Source organism: Grus americana, chromosome 2 (assembly GCF_028858705.1).
Source record: "Grus americana isolate bGruAme1 chromosome 2, bGruAme1.mat, whole genome shotgun sequence".
NCBI classification, from domain to species: domain Eukaryota; kingdom Metazoa; phylum Chordata; class Aves; order Gruiformes; family Gruidae; genus Grus; species Grus americana.
Genome location: NC_072853.1, coordinates 46128322 through 46144732, shown reverse-complemented (window position 1 = coordinate 46144732; position 16411 = coordinate 46128322). Strand labels below are relative to the sequence as shown.

Sequence of the window (16411 nt, the reverse complement as noted above, 5' to 3'; positions counted from 1 at the left end):
TAGAAGAGAATCCAGCTTTATCTCTAATATAGCTGTTTCAGCTTTGGCACCAGGGTTTTATCAGTAAAATAAACAGCCATGACTGAATTGTACATGGATTCAATTGGCATTGAACTTTTAGAAAGTTCAGTTGTGCATCTGAAATATTGAAATTGAGACTGCTTCTCTGTTTTAAATACACACATTGGAAATGAAGTTGTAATGCGAGAAGATAACATTTTTATATAGTCATTTTTCTGGCTCTAGCTTTCAGTAGCTTTAAAGGTATTTTATAAATAAAGAGATCTAGTGTATTACAACATGCAATTGTACATTTGGGACATGTAATACAAACCTTAATGAAAGTTCATGAGAATTTAATGTGCAGAAGTTATTTTTAATTCACAGTATCTTATCTGGTTTTAATTTTTTTCAAATTACAAAATGCAATCGGGCTGTCTTATGTACTAATTCTTTGCCAAATTTAATTTGTTTCCAAATTAAAGACATTTTTCAGCTACATTGTCACGAAAAGCATCTGAAACCATTAAGTTTTGTTATATTTTTAACTTTAAAACCTTCAGAATGTTGCCAATACTGTTTTTTCCAAATTTTGAGAAAATGATTTATCTCTGGGACAGAAGCTACCACAATAAGCCTATCTCTCTCTCTTTTTTTTTTTTCCCCCCAGCCTGAGGGGTTTATTATCATCTTGAATTAAAACCCCCATGTAACCGGGTGCTCTAATGAATGGGGGCTCGGGGCCAGAAACCCCTGTTTGATTATTGGATCCAGCTGAAACAGGAGCAAGTGGTTACACAACCCAGCAGCTGCTGGGCTGAACACGGTCTGTTGGTGGGAAGGAGGTTCCTACTGTAGGTCCTGAGAGAGACAAATCCCTAAGGAGGAGCACGGCCTCCCCTCTGCTCAAGATGGGCAGAACAACGCGTTTCATTGCAGTTTCAAAGTTTTCCCTGTTTTTTTTGGAAGAGGGATAAGATGGGGTCCAGGACACAGATGGTGGTGGTGAGCGCTGGTGAAAGGTGTGCTGCTGTTGTGAGCAAAACTGATTGGAGGTGGGCATGTGAAAAAGTAGAAGCATTGCAGAAAAGAGAAGCATAAATGGTAGCTTGTGGGACCTCTCCTAATGACGACCCTCCTCTCGTTTTGAAATATGAAAGAGTGATGACCAAAAAACTCTTTGAGTGCCTGATGGCTGTGTCTCAGGCAACCTTGCAGAGCCAGACCTGAGCTGCTTTCTTCCATCTCTAAAAAACCCCCAAGAAACCAACACCCCAGACTGGCAGTGACCACCAGGGTTGTTGTCCACTGGTAAGTTGCACAGCAGCAGGTGACTTCTGCAGTTGCTGGTGGAACTCGTGAAACAGCAGTGCCTGGCTTTAGAAAGGATGAAGCTGCACAGCTGTGGAGTTAGCTGGAGTGGAGTTGTCTGGTGCTTCAGATGACACAGCACAAAGACTGACCTCAGGTTACTCTGGTTATACTGCTCCCATCTCACACTCTTCCTCAGCCTGACCCTTGTTCAAAGACAAGAGAATTTATTTGGAAGGCTCGAATCAGACTTTTCCCTTTCTCCTTCTTTTTTAGCAGAGTGTATGCAATACTTGGGAGGGAACAGACAGAGACAAGGGAAAGAACTGTAAAAAACGAATCCATCCTCACAGTGCACATTGGCACCATGGACCTTGGGAGAGCTCTGATCGTGCCTTCCTCTGCCTTGGTCAACATGGAAGGGTGTGAAAGGGACATTGGGCTCCTGGGGCAAACATAGCCCGGTGCTCTGGAGAGAAAATGATCAGGAGCACACAGCTGCCTGTTGGGGAGCCATTCCTGTGTGAGAAAGTAGATGGTCATGACAGGTCACATCAGCATCTTCATGCTGCGTTGGTGTAGATGAGAGAAGATTTTGACCCTCGCTTTAGGATGAACGCACATGTACATGCTCTGGATCAGGGAGCATGTTTTGCACTGCTGGTTAATAAGACACGTACTATGGAGTCCTTACCAGAAGGGCAGAAAGGCATATGTGCCCGCTCAACAGTCAGGTTCAAATTCTTCTCTCCTTAGATGCTTAAAAATAGTTCAGTACAGTTACTCCAGCAGGGCTACTCAATACTGAATTTAGCTTTGGTCAGGATTCTCCGCACAGCCACAGTCTTCATTTTAACTCCCGAGGAGAGAATGCCACGTGGTTGATTTTTCACCTGATTTTGGTGGGGAAAGGAAAATATTTTGTAGAAGCTGGGACAAATGTGTAGTATTCAAGATTTTTCATGTCATGTTTCCTTCAAAGCAGGCAGAGGAAGTGCTTAATTATTTGGAAACTCATGTGGCAGGTTCTTCCCAGTGCTAGACTGTTTAATCCATCAGCCTGTCACACTTAAATACTTTAGGGTTCACTTAACGTTTTTGTTTACACCTGAGATGGTTCACAGAAGTTGTTTTGACAGGGCCTAATTTTCTGTTATTAAGCTGCCTGATTTTTTTTCTAATGAAGAGTTTAAACCCTAGTCAAAACAATTTTTCAAAATCTCCAACCCTACCGTTATTCCTAACAGGGTAAGCATTCGCTCTGCTTGCACCGCCTGTCAGGAGGAGCCCGGTGTGCTGGAATGGTATAGTTAATGCTATTTCGGAACCTGATCACAAGTGACATCACCTTTTTACAAAGATGGGGAGATTTGTAGTAGTGTTGTATGGATCCTAGTCTTATTAAAATTAATCCCAAAATAATTGGAGTAACAATGCATAATCAGCAAACTGTTAAATACATTAAGTCCTACTATTTTTCTGTTGAATTTTCTCCAACTTGGGGAAGAGCACCGTGTGTTTTTTGGCAGTAGCTTGTCTGGAAAATGAAATAAGTGAAACTGTACTCTCATGGAGGAGAGGATGGGGAACGGTTTCAGGACCTCAGGTTTCACAATGCACTTTAAGAAACTGGAGGCTCAGTGAATGAATACCTACGCTCGTTTTGAGAACAACAAGCTTTTGTAAATTTTCTGTTCTGATATTTAATCTCCTACTGAAGTTAAAACTGAAATGAAGTTTGTAGCCTGTGGTGTAGAGCATTTCTCAAATAGCCATGGTAAATCCACTGTCCAGCCTGCAGCTGTCTGTAGTCGCAGGGCTCTTCCTTCTCCAGCCTTCTCCAGCCTTTTCTAGACCTCAGGAGCTGGGGCCATAAGAAGTGTGGGATTCTGGAGATGTTGGTTTTAGCATTGCTTAAATATGACAGAGATTCATTGCAGTTGTCTATCTTATCTAAGTGAATGCTCATGAATCATAATTTAAAGAATTCTGGCATACTGTGGGTTAAAAAGGTACAAGGTTGCTGAGCTGGGTTATTATACAGTACAGTACTTGTTTTGAAAAGATTTAATACGTACGCCTGCTGAATGTTTAGCATATTCAGCAATGCACATACACAATGCTGCTATTATTATTAATAGAAGGTTCACTTGATACAACATGCAGCAGTGTTACTTTCCTGAGACACAGATTTAGATGGCTTTGAAACCTCCTTTCAGGGTTTGGTGTCTGCTATGTACGTAAAATAAAGAGCCAGATTACAAAAAAAAATCACTGGTAGATATCTTTCCAGGGGATCTTGGCAAGAGTTGCTGCTATCACCTAAACTGTTTCCGCTATCACTTGCATCCATTGCCACAACCTGTCAAAACAGGTGTATTTATAGGCCTTGAGGGACTGAAACAAGAAATCAAACATTTGCATAGCATCTCCCATCCAAGTTCCCAAGGACTGAAGCTCGAAGGATTTTGATCTGTTTCCAGGGATTACTTAGCTGTGCTGGGTATTTCTGTGTTCTCTTTAGCAATCTCCTGCTGCTGTACTAGGTCTTGGAATTAGAAAAAAATGTTCTCTCTTTTAACAAGGAAATCATCAGCAAAATGCTGGTTGGCTTCAGGAAAATGCACACAAATATTTAAATCCATATCAGAGAAAACTGGGATGAGATCTCACTGAACATTATGAATTAAGCTAAATTAAGAAGTAGTGCACGAGTGTGATTAATTAGAACTACTTTGCTTAAAGAGGAAAAGTATGTGCCCTGTGCTAAGATTTTTTTTTTTGTGTGCTCTGTCTTGGCAGTAATTAAGCTCTAGGGTGCTAGAGGCTGCCTGCTCCTCGTAATGGCCTGGAATAGTTAATGGGCTGGAGCTCTGGAAGAGAAAGAATCCCACTAATTGTGCAATCCTCCTGGCACGGGGGTTTGGCAGGATGTCCTCACAGTGAACCTACACCGGGTGTGCCGCCCTTTGTAGAGTGTGATGCACAGCTTCGTGTGCCTGAGGCTGCAAGAAATAATAATTTTCAGCAGTGTGAGGGAACTTGAATGCATAACTTTTCAGGGCTAGCATGACAATTGTGTCTTTTTAGGAGATTTATGTTTACTGTATTGCAGCATCCTCCTTTTCCAAAAATTTCCAGCAGTGATGGTGATGAGTGATAAGGAGATACAGTAAAGTGAGTTGAGTTAATGGATGTAGTCCTAGGACTATAAAGGATTTCTTTAAAGGTGAAGTGCACAGGAAAGGAATATTTTTCACTTAGTTTTAAAAAGAGAGATTAATGGAAGTTCAGGGAGGGAGTATTCAGCTGGATCGATATGTGAAAATGGTGCCTCTTTTGGCATAATTCCAGATGAAAATAGCGGACCATGATAACGGCATTTCAAGTCATAGTTTGTCAGGACATTATTAAGTGGGAGGCAAAGTGACTCAAGTGTTCAACACACAGGTTGCTAAGGGCAAGCAGATCCAGACATTAAAGAAATTGAAATGCAGATCTGCATTGTTTATTGAATGACTGTGACAATACAAATAACTTAATCCTGGGAGACATTATTTCCATAAACTCCTATTCTCAAGAAAGCTGCATGAACAGCACTTCTACCGCTGTGAATAGGGAATTGTTCTCTCCTTCGCTTCTTTATGTCAAGCGATCAGCTTGCAACCTTGTTGGCATTTGGTCCAAGAAAAAAATGATCAAAAGTTTTCTGCTGGCTCCAAGCTCTCCACCCTTTGGAAATGTTCTGTTGAGCATGAATGATTTTTTCCTGGTGTCTTTAATCAACAGTAGCGAAAATTTCAAATGAGAGAAGTTCTCATTACATGTGAGAGAAACGAAAGGTGCTTTCCTGGGGGAGTGTGAACTCTTCCACAAAATCTGGTGGCACGGAGACTGGGAAACCGTGCCCAGAGCTGGTCTTTTGTGCCAGCTGCAGCCTCAACTCCAAAACTATTGGGTTTGGCTGGTAGTACCAAGACTTCAAGTCCCTTCCCATCCACCCCCTTTTTAAACTCGCTCTCAGTCATATGTACCTTTGTCCAGCAGCTGCTTGTTTTTCCTCAAATATTTTCCAAATTCCAGGCCTTTCAGTTAAGCGTGCGTAACCTTGTGAAGAACGACAAAAATATTTCATTTGGAGAGTTTGCTTCTACGAAGGATGATGGCCTTTATATCACAGGAGGGAAGGAGATTTTGTCTTTTGTTTGTTCAGTTTGCCAGGCAGCTCTTCCATTTGAACAAATCTTGAAAAATGAATTTGACTACAAAATATTTTTTTTCTTTTTGATAGGCCTTCTCTTCTGCATTTGTCATTGTAGGCTGCAAGTAGCAAGAGAGCTCTTTTGCTAAATGGGTATTCAGTAGAAGAAAGAAAACTGATTTGCACTATGTAGCTGGCTGGAGATCTTTTCTTTTACATTATTGGAAATATCAAGGGTTCAGGGAATATTCACTGTATCAGCAGCCTTGTGTCTAATGAGCTTGTTTGGACTCTGTTCTCTGAGCTGGAGTAAAACCTTTGAAACATGTTAACCACAATTTGATTGAAAAGTGGAGGGGGGTTTTTAACAATGAGCTTTAAGTAAACTGCATCTTTTTGAATTTCCTGGGCAGCTGCCTTTCTCCCTTTGATGTACCGTGCCTGGTGATGCTGTTAATGAAATGCATAATTATGTGTTATATAATAAAACAGAGCTAACATGAAGGTGCCTAATAGATTATAATGATGTGGAGGCCTGAGAAACTCAGGACCATGGGGGTTGTTGAAAAGTACCTCCGGTGACAAAGAAGATATTTAAAGAGGTTCGAATAACTGTGCTAATAAATTAATTGTGGCCTCTGTGTGTGTAAATGACATTTTTCAAGATTTTGTATATAGACAGAATATTGAAAAAAAATAGGTGCAATTTACTAGGCTGCTGATGTATGAAGTGTCAGCGCCGAGTGCTTCCAGCGCCCATTAGCGCTGCTGGCTTTGCATAGACGGGTGCCCTAGGCAAAGACATTTTTGGCACAGCCTGCTGCACCCGTAGGATCAAAAGGAAAAAAAAAAATATACTCTGGCAATATGCACAGAGAGTAAATTGCATCCTAAAGAAAGAGCAGCCCCTAAAATGCAGCCTTGGAATGAATATCAATAAATGAAACATCATGTTTAATGGCTGAAGAGTTGTAGGTGTTTGGTGGCTGCCCCCCATTTCCCCCCTTCCTTTCTCTGCTTTTGTCGCCTTTATTTTATCTCTCCCTCTGTAATACTCCATGTAATTTGTTCCTTTCTTAGATTCTTTAGGAACTGGTTTGAACAGATATTTTTAAAGGAGAGGCTGCATAACCTTCCAGCCCTGCACCTCATGGGCTCCTAGCCGTGCTGGGCTGTGGCTGGGCTTGCTTGGCTGCTGTTCTGGGCTTACAAGGACCCGTCTGCTGGGAGAATTAGCATGCAGGGAACTCCAGCGTGAATTTACAGTCTGCCAGTTACTTGGCACTAATTCCCTGGGTGCATGCTTCTAGTACCTACTAAGAGTGCTTTTGTGCAGGCTAGCTGTAAGAGTGCTTTCGTGTAAGTTAGGCGGGCTCCTTTTTGAAGGTGCAGTATGTTGTTTTTCACTTCCCAAGCACCAAGGGTACCCAAACGGGCAGTTAGTGCAGAGTAGCTAATACGCAGTAAATTCACACCCAAGCTCACCGAGCGCTAACTTCCTCATGCAGCCGAGTCCCGAGGCTCTGCACTTTGTCTCTCTCAGCGGGGAGCAGATGGCCCTTCTCTAAACAGGGAATACTAATAAAGCCTTATGAAGAGCACATATATATGTGTGTGTAGGTTTGTGTGTGTCCATATGTTTATATAGGATGACTTGAATCTATCACAGTTCTTGGATTAACTTGTGCTTCCTTGATTTTTATCAAGATACCCCAAGGAGAACTTGGCTGCTGCATTGCCATCATGCTCGTCATTAATGGACTTAGGTTTTAGCTACAAGTTTTGATGAATTCTTCCTTTTTCTTCTGCATTAAGAGTGGCATACTTTTTCTTTTTCTTATATGAGTGACTGTATCTTTTGTGTGAGAATCTTTCTTTGTTATGATTCCCTTACCCCACCACTTCTTTGATCTCTGGAGCTTATTCTTGTAAGCATTTGATATGCTTTTATAGCTAATAATGTTCTCCCACAACTTAAGAAACCCCAATAAGAAGGAAATAAGGTTTTCTCCAGCTCTCCAAATACTTGGATTTGAAATCAAGTCAATTTTTTAATAAAACTTTTGCTTTAGTCTAGGCTTCATAAATAACTTGATCTACAGTTAGTGTACAGCTTCACCTTATCTTAAGGTCACATAATGGGTTAAATTTTCATGCAAATTTTTCTTGAAATTTTATAAATTATTTTATCTGTTTTTCATGCTCATGCTTCAAATATATCATCAATTTCTAAGTCATCTGCAGATTTGCTGTATGGTCTTGCTCTAGTATTGCCTATTTCCAAGAAAATTTCATATCACAAAAATTGCCTCTCCAGTTTCCATCTGTAGTGAGAGTTCAGGATAACTCAATATCAGCTCTATTTTGGCCAAAGTTTACATTTACTTACATACAAAAGATATTGCTCAAAATGCTTTTAACATGTCTTTCTTTAATGACCTCAGCCATACTAGCCTGCCAAAGATAAACAGCATTTCTGCTCGGCGGGCGTTAACTCTTGGAGGAAGTGAAGTCCGACGCTGAACCTAGAGGCACTTGCTCCGAGCGTTCAACGTGCTGTTGTAGAGAGAAGCCACCTCCCCATCCCCAGATCCCGGCATGAAGGAGGACTGCAAGGCTGGGGAAAATCAGCACAAGCCTCAGAGTTTCTCAATAGCAGATGTAAAACACTGCTGTATGTTTGCGACAATAAAGGATGAGGGCCCGGGCCAGGCCAGCTTGACTGTTCCCGCTAGAGGATGGGAGGGTAGCAGGAAGGGATAAAATGGGATGAATAACAAGGAGGGGAGCCTGGAAAGCCAGGCTCTGGTTCTTGCTGCTTCTTGCTGTTATGGAGATATTCTGTACAGGTTAAAACAATCACTTGAGAGTGGTTTTTTAGAGTTTGAGTTTCGAGAGTTTTTAAATTCAGAGTTTTAGAGTGTCTTTATAGCTTTTTAGAGTGTTCTTATATTAATTTTTAATGCTGTTTTTATTCCAGAAGAGTTCCCCATAGCAAGATACTTTAAAAAAAAAACCCACCTTAAAAGGCATCCACAATAAAGGAGTCTCCATCTGTGTGAATGAGTTGCGGCAGATATGATGAAGCAATTCTCAAAATCCCACAGTTGCTGTTTTCCTTTCAACTGACATGTTCCTGGTGTTTTTACATAAAACAGTTGAATACCAGGTTTAAAGAGACATTCAAAGAATGCTGTGGTGTTATAAGAAATCCCTGGCTATGTCCAAGCAGAAAGGACAGTTGCATGACCCTGTTGTACATGGCTGGCCATGCCACATGAGTCCCTTGTTGGGGTATACTGTAAATCATCCTGGATGTTATCTTTCCAAAGCCAGAACAGGGACAGAAGGAGGGTGAAAGTATAAGCCTGGATAAATTTGCTACAGCTTATCAAGCAGAAATGTGTTTATTGGCATTCTTTGAATGTAGATTCTTGGAGTACTTAACAATCTCTAGTTAATGAGGTCTATTAAACAGCAATGTGCTGCAATTCACTTTGTCTGAATTAGAGAGAAGTTTCTGGGCAAAAGCTCCTTAGTGTTATGAGGCAAGTTTGCATATTTAATCCCAGGATAATTGCTAATGAATATCCTTTTTTCATAGGATGCAGTAGAAGGGAAATAGTGGGAAGTGAAAGGAGATAGCAGTTTTTACTAAAAAGTCTTATTAAGGCAGCATAAACAGAATATTTCCATGCAGTCATTTTCACCAAAAAAAAATGTTTGACGTTATTGTGAGTTGGGCATAAAGAGTATTAAGTGCATTCACGTTACTCTTTCCTTTGTGTATGAGGATTCACTCTGAATCCTTTTTTCAAAGGCCGTCGTATTGATGTGCTTTGTTAAGTCACTGCCACCGCAGCTGTTAGACATTTGCAGTAGTAGGTCAAGCGAACTCGTCTGCAGTGAGCTAACAGTACTGTTACCATGGCTGTGTCCAACCGTGAAGGCAAAAACAAGTAGCTGAAGGGGGATAAAGTATTAAAATATGCTACATACTTTGTCACTCATCTGACTGTACCCTCACTACATAGAGAGAAAGAGCGAGTGTACTTAGGAGAGATGTTTTAGGTGAGATACCATAACTTGTGCATAGGTTTCTCTAAACCAGCGCTGCAGTGCCACATTCATAGGTTTGTCATCATGGGGACAGGGATGCCTGCACCATGCTTTGTACTGCCGAACGTTGTTCAGCATGGTAACTGTGCGGTGTTCCTGCTGCTTGATCTCCTGCGCTGGACTTGCGTTGAAAGCTTCTTGTTCCCTTTCCTGGCATCCTTCAGGACAATGTTTATACAAGGAGCTTGCTCTGTCAGGAAGCGGCAGTACAGGAAAACAATTTTATATCTCCTGAGCTCAGCAAGAAAGAAAAAATATTTGGATTTGTTTGCATTTTTTAATATTTGTCACAATGCCAAGCTATTTTAAGCAATCTGGCTACTCCATCTCTACTTACCCTCCTCTGATACATCAAAATTATCACAAGCCACCTGAAATATGGGAATCAGATGTGAGTTTTAATGTAAAAGTGCAGTGCTTCAAGCTGATAGGAACGGGAGGGGGAGCTGTCACTGCATCGGCCAAGACTCTCTGGTGGAAGTGTTGATTGATGACCTATCCCTGGGAAAGGAGGGGGAGCACCCTTCTGCTCTTAGCAGACTGAATTGCTTCCCGTTCCCTCGTGAAAGAAGTAGGTAGTCCTGTGCAACCATTGTCATTGTCTCCAGGTATATGAAAAAGATGGAAAGTCCTTTATTCTGTTTTCTCCTTAGGTAGAGATCACAAATGATGTCCAGTCCTTGCTACTGATAATGCTGGCTGTCATGGTGGCCAAGATGGTTGGTGACTTGTTCAGTGCATCCCTGTACAGTTCTCTCCTGAAGTTGAAATGCATTCCCTACTTGGATGTGGAACCTTTTGTTCATCACAGGAGAAAATGGTGAGGTCTTATGTTGCTGATCTGTAAGTTTTCTGTGTCATGTTCTGCACAGAGACTGTGTGGGTTCTCTGAGACCTGGAGCCTGGAGGGACAAAGGAGTAAAAGGAAACCCTGATCCTGAACAATGCCCCCACAGTGCAATGTGCTGTACAAATAGAACAAAAGCCTCCTTTTCTCTTCAAGTTTATGGTAGGATCTGAATTACCACTGTCACCAGAGTCCTGAGAGCAGTAAGTGCTCTGTAATGCCCAGTTAGATGCTGTTTATTAGAGGTTCAATTGGTCCACTGGGGAATCTAGTAGAGGTTTTCACAGACAGTTGTGACTCTGTTTCTTTTGAGCAGATACCGTAGAGAAGAGGAACACCACCACAGTATGTAGAGTCCCTTATGGTGGAGTTTGCCTTACCTGACTTCTGGATGACTAGTCTGGGCTTCCTGTGTGTTTGGTACCATAAGATGTACATTTTCAGGCAGCGATTCCTGCCATCCAAGGATAGCAATTTAAGGCAGGTAGGATGAATTCTCTTCTGGAAGTGCCTCCACTGACTATAGATTAAATGAATAGCTTGGAAAAAAGTTATGTTTTTTATTTTTTAACTTAGGTTAATCCAACCTGCCTTGTGTATCTTCCAGTGTGTGAACCAGTATCCAGAACTTCAGTCTGTTCATGGACATTTATAACCAGCAATAAGAATCATTTTCTCTCCTAAGTATAGGTGCTAGGTTTACATTTATTTGTAGGTAGTGAGAGCTCTGTCCTATTGTCTTCTGTAAAATAATAGCAGAAATGCTGATTCTTTAAGATATTCTTTAGGAATGAATTAGGTAATGTGAAGAAATAGAAGGAAAAATGAATTCATTTATTTACCATAGAAAGACTTTTTGTTTTCTTTTAGACATATTTGGGTAGTACATATCCACAACTAAAACTATTTGCAGGATACTTCAGCTGTCATTTCTCCCAGTATTGAGGTCTACTGGACAATCTCTTAGTTTTGAATGACCCTGTAGAAGAATAAAATATTGGTCACTCATTCTGTCCTCACTTTATAACTTTCTTCCAAATGTAGCCATATCTGAAAGTTTTTAGCAGGCACATTGAATGCTGGGTATAATCTAACTGTACTTGACATGAGAGGAAAAAGAGCCAGCAATGTGGTAGGAGGAAATAAAAACAATCTGTGACATTATGGATGACTTCTATATGTACCATGGCAGATAAAACAGAGGGGAAGAAGTCATAAAGTTTCCCATGGTATTCCAGTTAGATGACAAGCCCATGGAAAGAATTATAGCTGCTTTCCTGGTTCAGAGTGAGGTCCTATTCACTTGAAGGACAAATATATATATATTTATATGTATATATAAAATTTCATTTCTGTCCCACTCCTTTCCCTTTCCTCTCCAGGAACATTAAAGAAAGTTTCTGGATAACTTGGTCACAGAATATACTGATACATAGTATCACAACTTGGTAAAAATTTTATAGCTGGACACTTTATAGGCTGCCAAGTTTTCATCTAAATCCTCTTAGACATGGTCTGAATAGGCTGATACACATCTGAACTGGCAGATGCAGTTGCTAAGTTGCTCTCCATCATATCTGAAAAGTCTTGGCAGCTGGTAGAAGTCCTCAGTGACTGGGAAAAGGGAAATATCACACCCATTTTTAAAAAGGATAAAAAGGAGGACCCCAGGAACTACCAACCAGTCAGCCTCACCTTTGTGCCTGGTAAGATCATGGAACAGATCCTGCTGGAAGCTATGTCAAGGCATTTGGAAGACAGGGAGGTGGTTCGAGACATCCAATATGGCTTCACAAAGGGCAAATCGTGCCTGACTAATCTAGTGGCCTTCTACGATAGAGTGACTGCATCAGTGGACAAGGGAAGAGCTATGGATGCCATCTACTTGGACTTCTGTAAGGCCTTTGATACAGTACTGTACAGCATCCTTGTAGCTCAGTTGGAGAGATATGGGTTTGACGGATGGAATATCCAATGGATAAGGAATTAGCTGGGTGGCTGCATCCAAAGAGTTGTAGTCAATGGCTTGGTTTCCAAATGGAGATCAGTAACAAGTGGTGTCTCTTAGGAGTCCATATTGGGACCAATACTGTTCAATATCTTTATTAATGACATAGACAGTGGGATTGTATCCTCAGAGAGTTTGTGGATGGCACAAAGCTGATGGTGCAGTTGATACACTTGAGGGAAAGGATGCAATCCAGAGGGACCTTGACAGGCTTGAAGAGTGGGCCATTGTGAACCTCATGAAGTTCAACAAAGTCCTGCATCTGTGTCGGGGCAATCACCAGTATCAGTACAGACAGGGTAATCAATGGATTGAGACCAGCCCTGCGGACCTAGGGATACTGGTAGATGAAAAATTAGATATGAGCTGGCAATGTGTAATTGCAGCCCAGAAAGCCAATTGTGTCCTGGTCTGCACAAAAAACCAGTATGGCCAGCAGGTCGAGGAAGGTGATTCTCTCCCTTTACTCTGCTCTTGTAAGACCCCACCCAGAGTACTACATCTACCTCTGGAGTCCTCAGTACGAGAAAGACATGGACCTTTTAGAGCGGATCCAGAGAAGGGCCATGAAAATGATCAGAGGGCTGGAGGACCTCCCATATGAAGACAGGCTGAGGGAGTTGGGGTTGTTCAGAATGGAGAAGAGAAGGCTCTGGGGAGTCCTTATTGCAGCTTTTCAATACTTAAAGGGGGCTTATAGCTAAGGAGAGAGACTTTTAACCAGTGCCTGTAGTGATAGGACCAAGGGCAACAGTTTTAAACTAAAAGAGGATAGGGTTAGATTGGACATAAGGAAGATATTTATTATGATGAGGGTGGTGAGACACTGGAACAGGTTGCCCTGAGAAGTTGTGGATGCCTCCTCCCTGGAAGTGTTCAAGGCCAAGCTGGATGGAGCTTTGACCAACCTGATCTTGTGAAAGATGTCTCTGCCCATGGCAGGGGGATTGGAACAAGAGGATCGTCAAAGGTTCCTTGCAACCCAAACTGTTCTGTGATTCTATGGCACTGGCCCATTTCTTGGTCTCTCCAGCATATTTCTTGGATAGTCTGTTACTTTGTTATCCCCTCAAACAAATGAAGCTTCACTATTCAGCCACCTTAGACCTTCAGGATTTGGACTGATCCCTAGATCTGTCTTATAGCTTAGGCATCCCAAACCCTAAATATTGACTCATGGGAATTCTGGATTTATAATCTGCCTCTTAAAGTAAAAAATGTCATAACTGAAACAAATTATGAAGCCTAACATGCAGTCTTTGTAAGAATTCCAAACCAAGGTCCTATTACTTTACCTAGCATGAGAAATACACAGACAAGACAGTTGAAAAAAATTAGTCTCTGTACATGTTTCCTTATCTCTGTTTCCTCATCACTTCTGAGCATCCTAGAAATTTGAGTCAAAATTCTACAGAAAGGTGCCTGGCCATGACTTTTCTTGCCACGTGTTTTCCCTGTAGACTAAGATATCTCATTTGTTTTCTCTCTGACTGGTTCTGCAACTAACAAGATGCTGTGGGAGGCTGCCTATCTGCTTCTCTAGTCTTTCTGTTATCTCAGAGTGACCACCCAGAGTATGCGAGGCTCTGTTGTTTTTAATTTCCACTTATTTGCTATGCTTTGGGAGTACTTTTATCTTCAAATGTCTACACCCAGATGTCATTTTGCACAGGCTATTCTCTTTCTCTGGTTGTATCAGCTTGGCTGAGGGTTTGCAACCACGTTATTGCTGCTATGGGAAAGTGTATGTGACACAGTTACGTGTGTGGCAGGTTCTACATCCTCTTTGTTCAATATTAATTATTCTGTAAGATCACAAAATGTATAAACTGTGCATTGCTGGATTCCCCAAGTCATAACAAGGACAGGGGTCAGCTGTGTAGGAACTGGTAGCTAGCATGTGTTTATAAACAGGTGATAAATTGTATTTGTGTATGCAGAGTGAAGGGTTTGGATAACGAATAGCTTGCTTAAATGCCATAGAAATGCCACATAAATTGGGATCCTTCTTCAACCGAAACTGAAAAGACTTTGGAAAACAGTGCCTGGTTGGGAGCAGGGAGGAAAAATGAGAAACTCAAGAGAACGCATGTTTGCAGGTCCTCAGCACTCATACTGTTAGAGAGAAAGTGCGGATCTCCTCTTTCCCAGTTCTTCACTGGTGTTAAGGATGAAAAGACCTGTATCTGATCATTTGTTGATTCCTCTTACAGGGCTGGATAATATCCCCAGGCAGAAGATGTGCTAGACACTGGACTGACAAGAGAAAATAGCTTTTACATGAACAAGGTGGAGGGTGGTGTTAAGGTCCAGATCCACAAAAGTATTTAACTCCTAACTGCTGTGGGAATTAGTGGGTACATTAAGAAGATAAATTATGCACATGCTCACTATGAAGACATCTCCATAAATTGCGTCATCTGTGAAACTGGTGGAAGGGAGACCTAGATCCTCAGTGGTATTTCACTGCCTAGTTTGTATTTAGGCACTGGCATCTCTGGATGCTTTTCTTTCTATAGAGCAGAGAGGCTTGAGATTTGTTTTCTTAATAGTCATTATTTTTTTGGAACCTCAGTGGTCACCTTGCCTGTTGTATTCTGTGCCCTGGGTGATAAGGCTCCAAAACCAGCTGTATCTAGTACAGGGCTGCTACAGTGCACCGTGATTTCCAGCTACATCGCACACCACTGTAAACACCCCCCTTATGAAATCTGGTTCACTGGAACACTCAAAGCTGCTGGCTGCCAGGGAATGTTCTTTAATGAGGGTAAGGAGTACTTGAACACATCTATGACTTGGCAACCCTTCCTGCTTTTTATAAGCTACTATACACTTCAGAGAGAAAATATCTTAGAGGCTACTTTTTAATGGGACAAGTTTACTTAAGAGCTGAGTGGAGCTGGTGCCAGTAGTTCTGTTTTGTTCTAGCTTAATATTAGCCTTGTCAAAGTTCTTATAGCGTCTCCTGGGTGTTTCTGTATTGCATACCATATAAAGCTGTTTTTGGGAGCCAAGAATTTTGGCTGGAATATATATTATAGTGGTCTCATTATATTTTTTTAAAGTGTATATCAGAGGTGGCCCTATATTAAAGATCGATGGAGCAAGGCTGATTTTTTTTTTCTTTCTCCCTTCTAGTTTTGCCCTAGCCCACACCGCAGACATTGGATCCAGAATTTGAGCCAACCCATGTTTGAGGGTTATTTGGGATCCAAGGTCCTGGTTTGGCCTGTTATAAAATTTGGGGTAATAATTAGTGAACTTTTTAGATGAGGCTTTGGATTTTGAAAATCATCAGACTTTTTTTGGGGGGGGTGGTGTGTGGTGTGGGTGGGTGCTTTTGGTTTGGGCCTAGACTAGCAACTACTACACTAAAAGACTCCTTACCCATCTTGCTGACACAAGTGTTCATTCAAAGACAACTTACCAAGATGCACGTGGTGGATTCCGTCTCGCCTCTTTGAGAAGCCGGTGTGTCTCATGGCTGCTTGGCGCTTTCATCCTGAGAGGCGTTATTAGTGGGTGGACTTGGCAATGTTTTCGCATCAGAGGGCATCCAGCCCATCTTTTTTAAAGTGTTTGCAGTGGAAGCTGGATCCTGTTCTGGCTGCACAAAGGGAAAAGGGAGCTGCTGTAACAAGGCCACACTTTGTCTGGGGAGAACCCTGGCCGCTACGGAAAAGATGGAGGAAAGGTGTTGAGATGTGGGTGAGATTTATTAAAATTACATTTGGGCTTTAAGTTGCCTCTACGTCAGGCTTAAGCAAACATGGCAAAGAAGCGTTTTTAGTGCTGTTTTTGCCTATTCTCCTGTGCTGAGTTTTAAGAAGTTTAGTGTGGTCCCATTACCTGAGAAGCAACTGTACGAGCCATAAACGGCAGCATTGTCCCCCTGACAGAAACGCTACGGCAGAGCCAGATGCGT

At 41.7% G+C, this 16411-nt stretch overlaps 1 protein-coding gene across 1 annotated transcript in view; it reads left to right on the top strand.

Annotated features, from left to right (window-relative positions):
• The window catches only part of LOC129202279 (chloride channel protein D-like), an 81045-nt gene that overhangs the window by 32925 nt on the left and 31709 nt on the right, over window positions 1-16411 (top strand). The window contains exon 12 of the mRNA XM_054814754.1: window positions 10285-10451. Within this exon, the coding sequence (XP_054670729.1) occupies window positions 10285-10451 (167 nt within the window). The remainder of the gene's footprint in view (window positions 1-10284; window positions 10452-16411) is intronic.